This window comes from Triplophysa dalaica, chromosome 3 (assembly GCF_015846415.1).
Source record: "Triplophysa dalaica isolate WHDGS20190420 chromosome 3, ASM1584641v1, whole genome shotgun sequence".
NCBI classification, from domain to species: domain Eukaryota; kingdom Metazoa; phylum Chordata; class Actinopteri; order Cypriniformes; family Nemacheilidae; genus Triplophysa; species Triplophysa dalaica.
Genome location: NC_079544.1, coordinates 23,695,857 through 23,713,450, shown reverse-complemented (window position 1 = coordinate 23,713,450; position 17,594 = coordinate 23,695,857). Strand labels below are relative to the sequence as shown.

At 38.9% G+C, this 17,594-nt stretch overlaps 1 protein-coding gene across 5 annotated transcripts; it reads left to right on the top strand.

Moving 5' to 3' along the window:
* The first annotated feature begins 207 nt into the window (after nucleotides 1–207).
* Nucleotides 208–9,678, top strand: LOC130417897 (endogenous retrovirus group 3 member 1 Env polyprotein-like). Of its 5 annotated transcripts, none has more exons than XR_008906235.1 (4): nucleotides 208–403; nucleotides 2,804–2,931; nucleotides 4,279–8,658; nucleotides 9,280–9,678. XR_008906235.1 is itself a non-coding variant. In XM_056743742.1 (3 exons), the coding sequence occupies exon 3, from the start codon at nucleotides 4,700–4,702 to the stop codon at nucleotides 6,416–6,418; it is 1,719 nt and encodes a 572-aa protein (XP_056599720.1). In that variant the 5' UTR covers nucleotides 208–403; nucleotides 2,804–2,931; nucleotides 4,279–4,699; the 3' UTR covers nucleotides 6,419–9,270. The 5 variants fall into 5 exon arrangements, 2 of the variants coding, with proteins under 2 accessions (XP_056599720.1, XP_056599721.1); XR_008906233.1 differs by lacking the exon at nucleotides 9,280–9,678 and having other exon boundaries at nucleotides 4,279–8,298; nucleotides 8,530–9,270; XR_008906234.1 differs by lacking the exon at nucleotides 9,280–9,678 and adding an exon at nucleotides 8,773–9,270.
* The last annotated feature ends 7,916 nt before the right edge of the window (nucleotides 9,679–17,594 follow it).

Below are 17,594 nucleotides of genomic sequence, written 5' to 3'. Positions count from 1 at the left end.
ATTTCTGAGGGTGATGTGAAATCTTCACAATACCCAAGCACCAGTTGAAGGACATCTCTCTGTTCTAGAGTTTTGCTATACAAAATGTGATATAGTGATTTTATGTTTATTAATTTCTTCAAATGCATTATAGAATTGTTCAATGTTATTTTCTTGATATTTCTAATATTGCTTGAATGTTTATTTGTGCTTTAGGTAAACGAAAGGAGTAAGAGTGTTAATCCATTGAATTATTTTCATTTGGCATACTAGAGTGATGACGTCATCGCACACTTCGGTATGTGGCGCGCGCCGGTGATACGCTCCATTCAGAACCAATACACTGTTAAAGAATCAATCACTGCAGCGCTCTCTTTTATTTTATTCTTTATTCTTCTTTAATCCTTTTGTACTTCCTCTTCAGGTAACTGAAACACTTCGGTTTTGAGTAGTAACATTGTTTAATGTAATACTGATGAGTTGTACGGATTGAAAGGATGTCATTTTAGTTTAGTGATAGTGTGTCATGTGTTCGCATTTCTGCGCACATGGTTAGCATGGATGCCTCGCGATTAGCGCGTTAGCCTGCTATACACGGGAGAGATAGGCATTTATGTCAACATTGTTTGAATATAAGAGTTTATGATGTTGTTCCAGTTTTAGGAGTTATCTGAAACTTGCACATTTGGGTAATTAACTACTTCATGTCTGTGAATTGAGTTAGTTGCTATGCATTTCAATAGTTTTCATCAATCTTGAAAGTGACTATTTTAGGAAATACATTGGACGATGGAATGAACATTGGTTAGACATGAGCATGTAATTAATATCTCAGCTGCATTATTGTCAACAATTTCATACTGTCATTTAGTGGGTTCGGGTAAATATTTAGTTTGACAATGTGTTTTCTCTATGTAAAGAACAAGTGTCACTGTGTCAGTTGTAAATGCCACACGTCTCTAGTGTGATGAGACATGCTTGAAGTTACTTATATTTACAGCTAGTGTTATATGCACTGATAATGTAATGTACTGTTATACATGTATGTTTTTATTATTTACTCATTCAGAACCAATACACTGTTAAAGAAGCAATCACTGCAGCGCTCTCTTTTATTTTATTCTTTATTCTTCTTTAATCCTTTTGTACTTCTTCTTCAGGGGTACTACAAAAACACAGAACTTTAAGAATTCTACAGGTTGTTTATAGCCCATGGAAAGCATATTCTAAACTAACAACCTTTTAAAAAGGTAAAAAACAAACCTAAGAATAAGTTCTTGATCTTAGTTCAGTGTGTCACAGAATTCCCTGTTTTATGTGGGGAGAGACGTTTTGGCCTTGTGGCTTTCCATACTCTCCCCGAGTCTTGTCTGTTCCCGCCCTTTCCGTCTCGTTAGCTTTCCCTTAGTGTTTGATCTATGTCACCTGGTCCCTATTAATTATCCTGTGTTTGTTTCCCTATTTATACCTCTCATGTTTCATTGTCCTGTGCTGGTTTGTTGCATGTACTTCTTGTATTTCGTGTCATTCTTCGTGCTCCTCTAGTCTTGATATTACCCTGTTAACTACCTTGTTTTGTTGTGGACCTTGTGTCTTGCTTTAGTTTAGTTTTTGCCCCCTCGTGGGAAGTCTTTTGTTTTGTTACATTGTTATCGTGTCCTGTATTCCCCCCATTGTGGGTTTTTGTTTACTCATTGAAGAGGTTTTTTTGTTTCCCCGTACTGCTGCCTGCGTTTGCGTTCTTCTGTGCAAATCCTGACACAGTGACTTACAGCATGTGCTTCTTTTTACATCAAGACCCTGGCTCTTGACCTCGGGCGTAAACTTGTCTGAAAAGCTCTTTTGTTTCACCTCCTGTGCCTGTGAATTGGATGATCATGCCCTGTTTCTAAAACTAAACATGTCCTTCAGGGTGCAGTTTTTCAGCTACCCTTGATGCTAGAAGCAATTGTAAGGTCAACAATATGGAAGTAAAATAGTGACAAATGTGTTTGAAGCAAAGAGACGTGCTGAATAGCACTAACTGAAAAAAAATGCATTATATTAACAGTTCTTGCACTATAAGGTTCTGCAATTCAATATGGTTGTACATTTAAGCTGTAAATATTTCAAATTGAAACATTTCACACTCTGTATCACCATCTAAAAATAAAAATTCACCTTTTAAATTTCATTAAAAAAATTCAACTTGTTTTTAAATACAACCTTTCATATTCGACTGATAATTTTCAGTCCATATTTCGATTTAAAAATTCGCTTCCACAAATTCAGCGGTTCCAATTCGGCTTGAAATTCAAAGTTTCACATCCGGGAATCCCAGGAAAAGCAATAGAGCGCCGATTCTACAAATGCATGATCTCTTCCTGGTGCCTGACCGCTTCACCAGCAGGTGGTGTAAGTCGGATCTGACGTAGATCAAATCAAGAAAAAACAGATACTCTTTATATGTTTGCCACGGTGTCCACTCATCTGCTCGATTAAGTGAAATTAGTTGTTCTCATAGATAGCTTCTTATACATCATAAACATTGTCAGAAATTCAACTGACGCTTGCACTGCCAGTAGTTTGCACAGACACACTCTAGGCCTATTATGCTCAGACTATGAATGCCCTCCTGCTCTGGCTAGAAGGAATTAGGTTATGTTTTACTTCAACCCATCATGTTCACATAAAAATTATGCATCATCAACGTTTACATGAAATTTATTGTGTTTAATTGTCGGTCAAATACTGAGATCTCAACCAGCATCCCACTGATAACTGCTCCGATTTTAACACGTAGGCAACTCTCTCAGTATGTGCTTCTGTTTATATTACATAACAGCAATCTCTACAGACGAAGAATGAATGTGTGGGGGCTCGTCTGAGGGGAGACTCTTCTCTCATTGAACCAAAGAGAACAAAGACCTCTGGGGCGCACTGACGATCGGTCACAGACCTACATTAAAAGGGGTAAGTGTTTTTCTATACAGTTCTTTATGACTTACAGAAATCTAACGCTTACCCTGTAGGATTCTTGTGTGTTTAAATTCATGTTAGTGGGAGTTTATTCTCCCATTGTTGTACCAGTGAGGCTGACGACAGTAATTAATAAAATAATTATTAACAAATATGAATAGGTTTCAATTCATGTTAGTGGGATTCGACTTCCCATTGTTGTGACAGCGAGGCTGGCGACAGTAATTAATAAAATAATTATTAACGCACGAATATGAATGGTTAATGCAGTCTTGATCACACTATAATTTGGGATCGAAGTGTTAGCTTTGAGGAGGCTTTGTTACAAAAAAATAAAAAGAAATAAAATTTGTTTAATGTTTATTCTAAAAGATAACATTCTTACAGTTAAAATTTAAAATATTATTGATACCACTGTTACTGCATGTATTGAAATATTGGTGTCAGAAAAGGACGGTAAATATAATAACCACCTCTGAACACAATATAATACATGCAGCATTGTTGAAACTGTTGGTCGATTGAACACAAGGGTTTTTCTTTGTTTTGTATGTACTGTACTGTTTTATCACCGCCGGGTTTAAAGTGTAAGATGGGAATTTCTGTTTCAAGGCCACTGCCGGGCGAAACGCCAATCACCTTTATGTACAGAAATAATCAAGGATTTTATACAGATCCATATGTTAGCAATCTGGCAGGATGGTCGGAGGGAATAAAGCTGAAAATTGATATTCCCTATCCGATTAATTGATAAACCTAATGTAACTACAAACCCTCAAAATTCAATGGTTTGGGTAAGAGCTGGAAACACGCTAAATGATAGACCGTTAAGAAACCCCACAAATATCAATTGAAAATGATAAAATCACAAACAGCGATACGGGGGCAAACCCACATGCGTTGTTTGGGAAACTTTTACAGATGTTGAAATATTTTTTAAGACAGATAAGAGTGTTTCATGATAAATGTCTAGGGAGTCAACAGGTCTTATCTTTTGAAACAGGCAGCAAGAGAGACTCAGCTGCTCAATTCTTTGTGCGTTTTAAGAAAGCATGGATTGAAGATTCAACATTGCCATTAAATAATGACATAAAGCCTCTGTTTTTTTAGCACTCTGTTAAATAACATGAATCATAAACAAGCGCAATTGATCAGAATAAGATATGAGATAACCCTAACATTTTCGAGTAATGTGGAGGCCAATGGTCTTAAACCATTTTTCCACAAATTCACAATTATTCCAGGTGCTCCACTAAATCTTTTAGGTCGTGATATGATGCATAAATTAGGCATGGACATTAAGTTTACTGATAACAAGGTTGTTTTTTCCTTTCTGTCTAGTTTACAGGCATCCGTCGATCCTCTGCCTACGAGTGGACTGATAAGCGGCTCAAGTGTAACTCCCTCCGGTAGCAGCATATCTATAGGGGCGGACACCATGATTAACCCTTTGTTATGGTCTCAGTTCAGGGATGAAACTGGTTTCATTGACATGGAACCTTATCGGGCTAAACTTAAAACAAACAAGCCTGTCTACATTAAACAATACCCTTTGTCTTAAGATAAGGAACAAGGCATTCAACATTTGATTGAAAACTTTGTCAAGCAGGGTGTCCTCGAACAAACACACTCACCATATAACACACCAATAAATCCTGTTTTGAAAGCGGATGGGAAAACTTGGAGATTAACTCAAGATTTAAGGGCAGTTAATCAGTTAATCATACCACTCGCACCAATTGTGCCTGATGTTTTGACTGTTATGAATTCAGTGCCACATTTGCACAAGTATTTCAAAGTAATAGATTTGTGTGCAGCCTTTTTCTCTGTACCTGTACACCCAGATACTCAGCCTTTGTTAGCATTTACATTTAAGGGGCAGCAATATTCATGGAAACGCCTTGCACAGGGCTATGTAGACTCACCCGCTGTCTTTTCTGCAGCAGTGCACAGAACTTTGGCCAAAATGACTGATCTGCCTTCATCAGTTTGTGTTCTTCAGTTTGCAGATGACATACTCGTGTCGGGGGAGACGGAGGAGGACTGTGAAAAAGCATCTATAATTGTTTGCAATGTACTTGCCGAAACAGGTTTTAAAGCCTCGAAAGAGAAACTGCAATGGGTTCAATCTAAGGTAACCTATTTGGGACATGTGCTGATGCAGGGTCTCAGAGCAATATCCACAGATAGAGTCCAGCTGATCAGAAAGGTTAAGTCCCCACGAACAATACAGGAGCTTCAAAGCTTTCTGGGACTAATTAACTATTGTAGACAGTGGATACCTGACTGTGCGATTCACGATAAGCACCTGAGGGGTCTGATAGATCACAAAGCTCCGCCAAACACAGCATTGGAGTGGACTACGGAAGCTGATGAACATTTCAATGCTTTGAAAGCAACCATCACGACAGTACCAGCATTGGGCCTGCCAGACTACACCAAGCCTTTTCACTTGCATGTTAGAGAGACACTGGGTGCAGCTCTAGGGGTCCTGTTGCAACTTCATGGCTCAACATATAGGCCAGTTGCATATCTGTCTAAAAAGTTAGATAACATAGTCACAGGTATGCCAGCATGTCTTCGTGCTGTGGCTGCAGCTGCTCTGATTGTACAGATGGCTGAGAAAACTGTGCTGTCACACCCTTTAATATTATATGCATCCCATCAGGTAGGTGTAATTTTACGCAACATGCAAACACAACACATGACAGCGCAACGACGCTCAGGTTACGAGGCTACTCTGTTGGCAACGAAAAATCTTAGCATTCAAACTACAGCAAACATTAATCCTGCTTTGCTGGGTATTTTGGGTATGGTAGACATGGCAGATTTTAATGTTGAACATGATTGCATCTTTGAACTGACCACCTCTTACTCTTCTAGGTTCGATCTGTTGGATACGCCCCTAGAGGGGGGAGAACACATTTATGTTGATGGGTCTTGTTTAAAGCCATCTGACGGTGTCTACCTCTGTGGCTATGCTGTGGTTTCCGAGTCAGGAGAGGTAAAAGAAGCTTTTGCTCTAGATTACAATTCGGCTCAAGCTGCAGAGTTGATAGCATTAATCCGGACCTGTGAGCTGATGACAGGAAAGAGAGTAACAAATCACACCGATTCTCGGTATGCTTGGAGTGTTCTTCACCATTATGCCAGAATGTGGGAAGCGAGAAGTTTTAAAACTGCTGATGGAAAGCCAATAGCACATGCAAATCTGATAGGACAGTTAACTGAAGCAGTTCAGCTTCCACTCGAAGTGGCCATAGTAAAGGTCAAGGGTCACGCTTCGGGGGAGGATGAACAGACTATAGGCAACAGAAGGGCTGATGAAGCCGCAAAGGCAGCAGCCCAAGATCAGATTAAATCACCATTTCATCCAAAAAATGAATCAAAGGTAGCAATGACGGTGCACATAACGAATGTATCTGACATTGATATCAAATTCCTGCAAAGTCAAACAACACAGGGAGACTTAGAGCATTGAAGAAAAAATGTTTGCACTCCTGATAAGGAAGGGATTATAAGAGATGGACAGGGTAGAATAGCACTACCGAAATTAGGGTTAATTATCCTAATTAGACATTACCATGGGTTATCTCACACCAGTTGTGCAAAAGTAGTTCAAGCAATTAATCAATTGTACTGTATAGCCGATGTTCATAGAACAGCAAAGCTTGTTTTGGATGCATGCTTAACATGTGCTCAGGTAAATCCGCACAAATCAGCTAAGCACGATGCATTGACACATCCGGAAGCTCCTTTTCAACATTTAAAAATTGATTTTACGCACATGCCGTCAATAGGTAACTTAAAATATCTTTTGGTAATTGTTGATCGATTCTCAAAGTGGCCTGAAGCATTTCCATGCGCAAAGGAAGATGCTAAAACAGTGGTAAAAATCTTAACAAAGGAGATTGTGCCAAGGTGGGGCGTACCGGCCAGATTGGAATCGGATAACGGGACGAGTTTCACGTCAAAGGTAACACAGCTCTTAGCAAAAACATTGTCTATTGATTGGCATTTTAATATTCCATATCATCCGCAAAGTGCAGCAGTCATGGAAGATACAGGAAGAAAGTGGGTTGATTTATTGCCCGCAGTCTTGGCAGAAATAAGAATGACCCCATCTTCCACAACAAAATTATCACCGTTCGAGGTACTAATGGGTAGACCTTTCCCGACCCCGTGGGTCAAAGGCCGGTCTGGTATTTCTTGTTTAGGTGATCTTCAGGTGATCCAGGAAGACTACGTGACCTCCATAGTCGAAAAGTTAAATTCGATATGTGCTCATGTTTCTTTGTGCCTTTCTCTTCCCTCAGAAAACCCTACTCATAACTTTGTTCCAGGACAAAAAGTTTTTGTGAGGAGTCTGAAGCCAACAAAGGTTGGAGAACCAAAGTACCACGGACCAGCAACTGTGATTGCCGTCACACGGACAGGAGTTCTGACGGACTACCAGCAAGAGTGGATACACGCTTCCAGACTGAAGTTGTGTTCTTCAGGAGAGCAGGCAAGCTCCAATTTAACATAGAATCTCAACAGGGGATTCACCTTAATACATCTCAGGGTAGAGAAAGCACTGACTAAGCTGAGGACAGAACTACCTTTTGTGAGGTAGGGGCCACCCAAAGCAAGCAGATAGGAGGCCCATTGAGCCAACAGTGCTGACAGAGCTTCCCCTGAGGTGCATTGAGGGCCAAATTGAATCATTGAAATTATCCTAATCATGGGTATGTATACAGCTCCACTCAATGTGGAGAACGCTGGATCTTACAGCAGACATGCTAGTAAATGATAAGGGTGACTGCAATATGCCAAAACAAATGTCTTTAGTTGTACAAAAGACTCTGAATATTCGAGAAGGAAGACCACCAACATCCGTAATGCGAGACTATAACAATTCGTGTACAGGAGAACCTTTTCAAGGTCCTGCATTTTATTTAAATGCTCGTCCCGCAGAATTATGTGTGTGTTCCAAATCAGGCAGACATATAGTAGGGATGTCCAATTGTAGAAATGAAATTACTTTGTCTCAATCAAATAACGGACATCATAATTGCACCATACAATATCTCAATAAAACTACTGAGGGATTTGAATGTCCATTTTCACACTTAGACTGTTCACCTGGAATGGTGTTAGTTTGTGGTGAAACTGCATACTACCATTTAGATGCAGGGGAATGGAAAGGTTGTTGTTATGCTGCTATTTTGTCCACAGGAACTAGCATAATGGAAAAGACAAATCTGGCCACATCTTTGAATAGACATAAAAGGGAAGTAAAACTGCCAAATTATTATGGAGGCCATAAGATAAGTGATCCATGGACTACTCCTTGGGAAAACGTGGGACTGTCCCTAGCAGGTTTGTTTACAGGAACCGGTACTACTGTTGCTCTGAAAAAAATTAATGGTCTGGCATGGCAAGTTCTTTCTTTGGAAAATGACACAGCACAAGCTTTAAACTTAATCTCTAACGAATTAAAGAAAATGAGAGTTGCCGTCGTGCAACATAGACTTGCTTTGGATATATTAACAGCAGAGAAAGGAGGAGTGTGCAAAATGCTAGGAGTATCTTGTTGTTTTTCAATTCCAGATTATGCAGACAATGTCACCGACGTTGTGAAGCACATGAGAGAATCAGTTCGTGAACCCACACCGGTAGATGCAACATGGTTTCAATGGTTGGACAGCCTATCCGGGGGATGGGGATATTGGATAACCGGTACAGTAATTCCAGTTGTGATGACCATCTTAGCCTTGTTATTATTTTTGCCATGCATGTTGCAGTGTGTGGTCGGATGTGTTAAAAGATCTGTTACTTCCTTTACAACCAAAGGAACCGATCGAATGATGTTAGCAAAAAGAACGACTGACGTCAACCAGGCTATGCTGGTTAGACGCACATCTAAAGGTTATCGTCCGAAAGATCAGAATCAAACTTGGGGATCCATATTTGATCATAACAGCGATACGGACGAGGATGATAATGATTGTGTTCAAACACATGAGTTAGAACCAGAACCAATACCGGTGATAGAAGAACCAAGAAATGTTGATGAACGTGACAATGTAATGGAAGGAGATAATGGGCTTGACGATTCGGTAATTGAGATTGGCATGGTAGATGATGAAGAGTAGATATAATTATGTTTATGTTTTCGTTTTTATTGAGGGTGATTGGTGTTGTTATGTTTTTATTACAAATCAGTCCGATTGATCTTTTACCTCAAAGAACAGCTTGCAAACCAGAAAACCACATAAAAATACGCAAATGCAACTATCCTTTTATTAAAGATTTTGTATTAACCTTTTGTACTACTCTATGTATATTTGTTCTTTAAAGGGACACAGGACGGCTTGTAAGACCGTTGGTCTGAAAGTGGCCATTGTGAGAATCTGGATTTCGTCCTGTCCTCCACAAATACTGCATCTGTGTTTATTCCAATATTCATCATATGTATTCATATTATTCACTACTATTCATAATATTTGCTCCTTACTTTCTTGTTGTTTAACCTCGTTGAAAGTTGTATCGGATCTTATGCTGTCTTATGTTGATATAAGCATCTGTTGTTCTCCATATCAAGGTTCCTAATGATGCCTATGGACGATTGTTTTATTATTGTAATATTGAATATGTAATCATATCTGATTGTTCAGGAGGAAAGACTAAACAGAAAGTCTGGTGATTCTCCACTGTTTAGGTGGTTTTATATGACGCCTCCTGATGCAAACTTATAAGTATTCCTTAAATAATAAACTTTGGACTCTGAATGAACAAGCACTTGTGTCTGTGTCAAACTTTGTCTCCAGGATCCTGAATACTCTGTGTGTTCCGTCGACTAGACTCTTCAACCGTAGAATATTTTTAGACAAGGGGACATAAGAAGTTTACATTCTTTCAATTGGCTACATTTTTCGTTCTGACCTCAGAGATTTCCGATGAAAAGCAGGCATAATTATTTCCGTTGCTATGTCTCTTTTAAGTGGTTATTAGTTTGTTTAAGTTTAAGCATTTATATCCTACGTTTTCTAAATATTTTACAATTACATTTTTAAGAAAATACTTTACTTTTAATAGGTTGTTTGTATTGTAGATTATTTTACGTTGTGATAAAATAGTTCGTGGCTTGTTCTTATATCTGCTTGCACAACTTTTTCATTTCCTATACTGTAGTCAGTTTAAAATGGATATTTATTGCTTTTTTCCTATTTAGTTTTAAACCAAAATAATACCATGGCATGTGTCATTCAAATTGCTTCATGAAATTAACTAATTTTTATTTTAAAAACTCAATACACAGTATGGTTCAGTAAAGCACTGTTATATATCAATTTTTTCTAATCCCCGAAACTCTAACCATTATTTGATGACTTAAGATGGTGCTAATCAATAGCATGATTTCATGTTTGTATGTGGCAAGCTACAGAAATTTGCGTGCATTTGATATGCAGATGTAATTTACACACACTATCTTAACCAATATTGTTTTGCTCATGTATGACATATCGCTTTATTGCTCCCTGAACTCTTTTTAAGTTAATTTGGATAAAAATGCTAAATACTGCTAAATTACTTAATGTTAATGTATCATATGCACGTAAAAAGTAATGAATGCGTATAAATAGCAAGCCAAATACAAACATAAACTCGTACTCTAGATAGACAGTGCAAGGAGATCGGGTAGAATATTAAAATAATTAAATTAATATTATAAATGTATGACTCCATTGATTCCAGGCCACCTAGAAGTGTCACTGTGCTCCATGTCCTTTCCAGCGCTGACAGTGGTGAGCTAAGCTGCCAGTACAAACGTCAATATTTTTTTTCTTGATGATGCATAAGAAGCCATCTATGAGAACATCTTAATTCACTTAATCGAGCAGATGAGTGGACACCGTGGCAAACATATAAAGAGTATATGCATTTCTTGATTTGATCTACGTCAGAACCGATTTACACCACCTGCTGGTGAAGCGGTCAGGCAGCAGGAAGAGATCATGCATTTGTAGAATCGGTGCTCTATTGCTTTTCCTGGGATTCCCGGATGTGTAACTTTGAATTTCAAGCCGAATTTGAACCCCTGAATTTGTGGAAGCAAATTTTTAAATCGAAATAATAAGGACAGAAAATTATCGGTCGAATATTGAAGGTTGAATTTAAAAACAAGTTGATTTTTTTTAATGAAATTTAAAAGGTGAATTTTAATTTTTTTAATTTTTAGACGGTGATACCGAGTGTGAAATGTTTCAATTTGAAATATTCACAGCTTAAATGTACAACCATATTGAATTGCGGAACCTTAAAATGCAAGAAATGTTAATACAATGCATTTTTTTCAATTAGTGCTATTCAGCACGTCTCTTTGCTTCAAACACGTTTGTCACTATTTTACTTCCATACAACAACTAAATAAAAGCCATAGATTTACAGTATGTCTGCATGTGTGTCTACATGTTAATTGAAAAATGGCGGTATTAATCACACCAAGTCCACCTCAGTTTTGTACAGTTTTATTCAGGTTTACACCCTTTTTGGTTATTTTTCGTGGTTTATTCCAGTGGCCTGTGTAGCTTTGTGGGTTATTTGTTTAGCGCTCTCTGGGTAAATCTCCTGCCAACCAGCGGGTGAAAGTTTGGCTCAGTTTCACCTTTAAAGAGACTATGGCTTGTTAACAGAAAGAGATTCTGTTCAAGACTCCATGTGAATTCTCACATTTGATTTGATGGGAGCTGAAATCTGAATTAACCACTTAGTTTAACAAAAAAATTAAGATTTTGAAATCAGTTATTTAACTGATCATTGAGTCACAAAGGACACACCAAACCGTTGGGTTGTTTCATCCCAAATGCTGGGTTGATTTACCCATGGTTGGGTCAAATATTAACATTCTCTTTTACATTAAACCAGCAATTGGGTTGAAATAAATAACCCAAATATGTGATATATTATGCTACACTTAATGATCCTTATGAGTACTCTGTACAAGAAATAAGCACATATATGGGTTATATTCATACCTCTACATAAAAGTACTTTTTGATACCATCAATGTACCCTGGAAGACATTTTTAGGTAAGATTTTTGGTAACAATTTTGTATGGAAAATGATCTTTCACAAGCACTTCAATAAAACGGTGGTTTTCTGTTAAACACATCTATACTGAACTGCCCACAACAAGTGAACACAGAAAAAACTTTGTTGTACAAAGACATGTAATATATGAGGTCATTCAGGGGTCATCTACTATTTAATTGTTTGCATTACTGAAGACATTGTGTAGTTGCTTGCTTATCCAAAACTCACCACAATGATGTTGGAGTTCGTCTGAGATATTTATTCCCCATGTCTTTCAAATTCATCCACTGTCATGTCAATGTAAAATCTCATTCATGCCTTCTTTAAAACAATTGAATTCCAGAATTCAGCTCAGCTCGACCCCTGACATCAAATTGAAAGTGCCCTGGTTATCAGATCAGCAGAATGTAAATGTAGAAAAAAATTAAGCAGAATTTTGAAAAAAAAATTGTTGTTGAAAATAGCACAGTTATGAAACATAAACTTATCTTGTAAATACATATTTTTTATTATGTGCATTCTGATTTCCCCTTTGTTAAACAACTTCTGGTTGCCATATTTCTCTTTTTCTTCATTACTCACACGTAAATAGACGATCAAGTCAAATGCATTGCATTCTGGGATATACTATTCCACACAGTGTGATTTCAGGTCATCCAGTTATTGATACTTATGGGAATTGTTTTATTGTGCACAAAGTATACTATAAACTATATACTGCAGTGCACTATGGTAGTATGCGATTCTAAAAATGATAGGTATGCAGTGTGCAAGTGTACTGCTTGCTATTCACATTTTTAAATACACACAGAAAGGAATGTTTGCCACCACTGTCATATGTCAAGTCACATTTAAAGCAAATAAGTAATTTGTGCTTGCAAAACAGTGTTTGTATTGTTCTTAGAAGAGTGTGAGCTCTGGTGCCTTGCAGAGAAGTTGTTTCACATCATCTGATTAAATCCAGGCTCAAACAGCAGTTGTGGGGTCAGTGTGCATCAGAGATAACAAAACTAAAATTAATTTTACACAGAGGTCACTGCATGAGCGGGTGAGCCACACAGCCTGTAATGTCTGTAACTGTGCATGTGGAATGCTGACCTACATCACAGGGGTGAATAGAGTCATCCGGGCAGAAGAGAGTTAGGATTCACTGCTTAGAGAGCACACAAACAGACAATGCAGACAGACAAACACTCATTTCAATTTAACATTCCATTTCTGATATAATCTGACAGCTCAACCATGCTTTTATTAACTGTACATTACTGTAAATTTATCAGCATTGTTTCCGTGCATTTACTGCTCATATTACACAGGGGATTGTAGTGTATGGATCAAGCCATTCAACCTCTCACTCCCTTTTGTCTAGGTGTTCAGATCACATCTTCAAAGACCATAGCAGACCTAGCTCCATGGGGTCTGGTTTTAGGGTTTAAACTCTCAAAGATAGTGTGATAACCATTTGGTTTCCCTGTAGGATGTTTACGACTCATAGACTTCAAAGCGTAAGTAATTAAGTCTGTGTATCATCTCTAACTTACCATCTGAGGCTAACCAGAGAAATTTCTATGACAAATAGGAACTTATGTGATTTAAACTATCCTTTTTGTAAATCTATCTAAATCTCTAGGTTGTGTGTTGTCGCTCGTGCTATTTTATATACTCTGTATTTGTTAGATATGCAAGTTTTGATTCAGGGTTCATTTGACGTATTCATACGTTCACAGTTCAATGCCTTGCATGTTTCATATGTAACTACACATCTTTGAATTCCCTATATGATGAGCTATGTTATAAAAAACATAGCACACATCATACTATGCCCATAACTAAGTTTAGGTATTAAACGCAAACTGACCAAACTGTCAGAGCTATGCAAATGAGGTGCCATGAGAAACAAAGGATCTTTCTTAGGCCCCCTTTTCACTTTCATGGCATTGGCCCGCAGACCATCTGGGGGCAGGGCAGGTATGCATTTAAAACACCATCACCGAACCATGTTTTTAGTGTGGACTTTTGGAATCACAAAAGGAAAAGAAAGAGGACGAGAAGACACTCCAAGGGACTCCCCTCTGGGGAGTCCGTTTAGGCCATGGAACTTTGGACTCAGAACCCAAACTCAGCGTTTCAACAGGACTGCATTCTGAAACCATTCAAGATTTCCATCAACGCGCATACAGATATTGGTCCAACAACAATATTGCAAGTATCCGTTTCTAAATATAGATAAGCTGCGTTAAGATCGTGCCTCTTTGTTAAAGATGATTTTAATGGTTTTCAGACATGTTTTACCGGCCTCGCGGCCATGCCCTCTCACTTTCTCTCTCTCTCTCTCTGCGCATCCTAGCGCATTTGTGTTTCATGTATTTGTTTGTCTTCATTTTGTTTACCATGTAGAGTAGAGTTTATTAAAAACCCATAAAGGCATTTGTGATGGGTTCTCTTTGTTCACGCTCACAAACTTGGTCACTTAAACTGTGTTTCGATCTATGCTACCTCTGCTCTTATATTTTGTTTGGTAAAGTCACGTTACTTATGGTCATGAGATAACGTTAGTGTATAAATCATTAATGCATTTGCTGGACGAATACATATAGGATTTGTATCACTATACTGCTAATCAGAATTGTAAAATATGTATGTGTAATGACGATTATTATACATATTTGCCTTTGAGCTAAACTAATTCCTTGACTGAATTTGACGTTTTAACAACTCATTTCATATATGTTTGATCTTGATAGATCTGGTGGAGAATCTTATTTGATGAGTAAACTCATCCGTAATTTAACAAGCAGCTAAAAACGCTACATAAATTGGTGGAGAGAATGCGGGCGCAGTTTTAAACCTTGTTTTGTGAGCAGAACTCAGTGATTATTCATGTGTGTTTTTATGTGTGTTTATTGAAACCAGATACTCTGTTAAATTGCACTTTGATATGTATGAATGAAGGTGGGGACCCGCCCACCTATCCTAAGCAGACTCTTGAGCTTCTCGCAAAGAAAACCTCAAACTCTGTTAAAGATTTAGTGACAGCATAAAGACGAAGAAATCTCTTTATAGCGCACTGTATTATTATTTTACCGCCTAAATTGAGCGAAGAAATCCTCTTTTAGAGCGAAGAAGACAGAGTGAGCGATGTTCCTCCCTCATCTTACCAAAGGCCTTATTTTTAATGCATAGCTTTAGGTGTTACTGATGTGAATTCCAGTGCTAATGAACTAAGCTATTGCGCTCCCTGGGGTGAACAATCAGTGTAGCTAGCTGATAATGTTTCTCCCATTCGCTTAACCCAGCGGATTTTATTAGTAAATAACTCCGGGTCAGTTTTACTATTTAAAGGGGGGTCTAACAAGAATCCCGACCAAGTACACAAATAACTTTCAGGACGGTGAAGAAATCCCGTTAGTCAGTTAAAGTGTAGTATTGTGTGTTTTTGTTTTATGTTACGGTAGACGAAGAATCCCGACCAAGTACACAAATAACTTTCAGGACGGCGAAGAAATCCCGTTAGTCAGTTAAAGTGTAGTATTGTGTGTTTATTGTTTGTGTAGGTTGAAAAGCCATGTACCCGTGTTCAGTAAACTGACACGAGCCATTAGACACGCGATTAAATTACACTCGTCGCCATAGAAACTGTGCGTAAACGCAAGTGTAATTCCACACAGAGTTGTGGAACCGGAAGTCCGGCAGAAGACGTTTAACCTTCTACTAACACTAGAGGTCAGTTTGTCTTAAAGTGTCTTAACACTTCTCCCTTTTGTTTGGGCAACGCTAGGTGTGAAGTCTCAGCCAGTCTCTCCTTTTGCTTGATTTTATGATTTCATTATTCTGCTATTTTACGGTTCACTGTATTTGAGAATATTTATTATTTGTTGTTATATACAAACTATAATAATAATTAATATTATTCCACTTTGTTTTGACGATTTGATTTTTCTTTATTTGAATCAGGGTTGCTAACATTCTCTTCCTTGCAGCTAGAATTGTATTTGATAATACTTGAATTTTAATTAAACCAACTTAATTGAATTTAAACTTTGATCAAAACAATCAGATTGCACTATTTAAGGTGTTTGGGATTAACTCCCAATTGAAGAAGAAACCCTCTTTCTCTATTCTAACCTCTCTTTCTCTTGATTTATGTGGTTTTGTTTTTCTTCTTATCAGAGACTGAACCTGTCTGAACATCAGTAAAATTTTTGGTAATTATGTTGATGAATCGAATAGCCTAAGTCACAGAATGACCTCATAGGTAAAACTCTTCAGCAACGTTTTTCATAATTTTCCTGTGTTCACCCACACAATTATCCGTCCCCGCCTTCACGGCTAGGATAATAAGCGTTTAGTTTGCGTCACTAACTGACCAACTCAGTTAAGCATTCAACACATAGCCCACATATTTAGCTCAGTAGATCTGTACGGACTTGCATCTTGCTGTTTGTGCCTTTCTCTCTCCCCTGTGTCTCAATTTGTCCAGACCATCCAATCCTGTCACCTGCCAGTCCAGCTAGAGACCAGGCAAAGCGCTGCGATGGACTCCTGCCTGGGACCAACATCGGCACGCAGTTGGTCGGACGACCTAATCCGGCGAATGGACCACGATCTGAACCAGAGCTACAACTACAGAGAGCCAAGAACTCATCTGAAGTGCACAGCCAGGATCATCGGTGACCACGCCCCCGACCAGATCGTCCTACTAGAGCCAGAAGCACCTGCAGAACCGCCCAGACCAGCTGGACCTGCAAACGACAGAGGATGAAGAGGACCAGGAGCTACAGGAGGAGATGAAAAGCTACAAGAGTCCTGAGCAACACAGACTGAGCAAAGAGAGCTATTGGAGCAGACGCCAGAGAGGAGCTGGTAGGAAAACTCCAAGATGCAGAAGCTCTCTATAATGGCCCCGGCAGACAGCAACCCAATGCCACGGCCAAGGCCTATAAAGGCCCTCTGCAAGCAGTCCATGCTGAAGTCCAAGCCATGACTCAGCAACGGAATCAAAATGAACTGAACTTAGCTTGCAGACTACAGTGTGAACAGACAGGTGAATGCAACAGATTCTCCCCTGTCGTGTCCCCCAGCTAAAAGCCCAAAGCTGCGAAAAGGGGGGTGGGTGAAACCCCACTATTCACACCTTTCTAGCCAGCAAACACAGAGGGGTGGGGCAGGAACAATCCAGAAGAACCTGCAGACACACACACTGCATGGCCCCACAGACCCCAGCAAGCTGGCCAGAAACATGACAGCTGTCACCACTAAATGCTGTCACCATGAACACTGCAGGAGGCCACAACAAATGCCTACCTGCAAAACATTGACTCTCAGTCATTAACACTGCCCATTGTGATCACAAGAGACAGATCACCTGCTTAGGATCACCTCCTGCCAAGAGGACCACAGCATCCTATGCCAGCAGTCAGATACTGTCAAAGCGGATTTCAGCAGCCAGAACACATCTGCTACAGCCAGCATGTGAGCCTATGTCAGACGACAGAACGGGCCAAAAGGAAAGAAGACTTCAAAGCAAAACTCTTCTCCCTCAGAAATCCGCATCACACTTTGAGTCATAACCCAAGCG

Excerpts from the sequence above, each read along its gene's own strand:
- LOC130417897 (XM_056743742.1), top strand. The coding sequence starts at position 4,700 with ATGAATTCAGTGCCACATTTGCACAAGTATTTCAAAGTAATAGATTTG.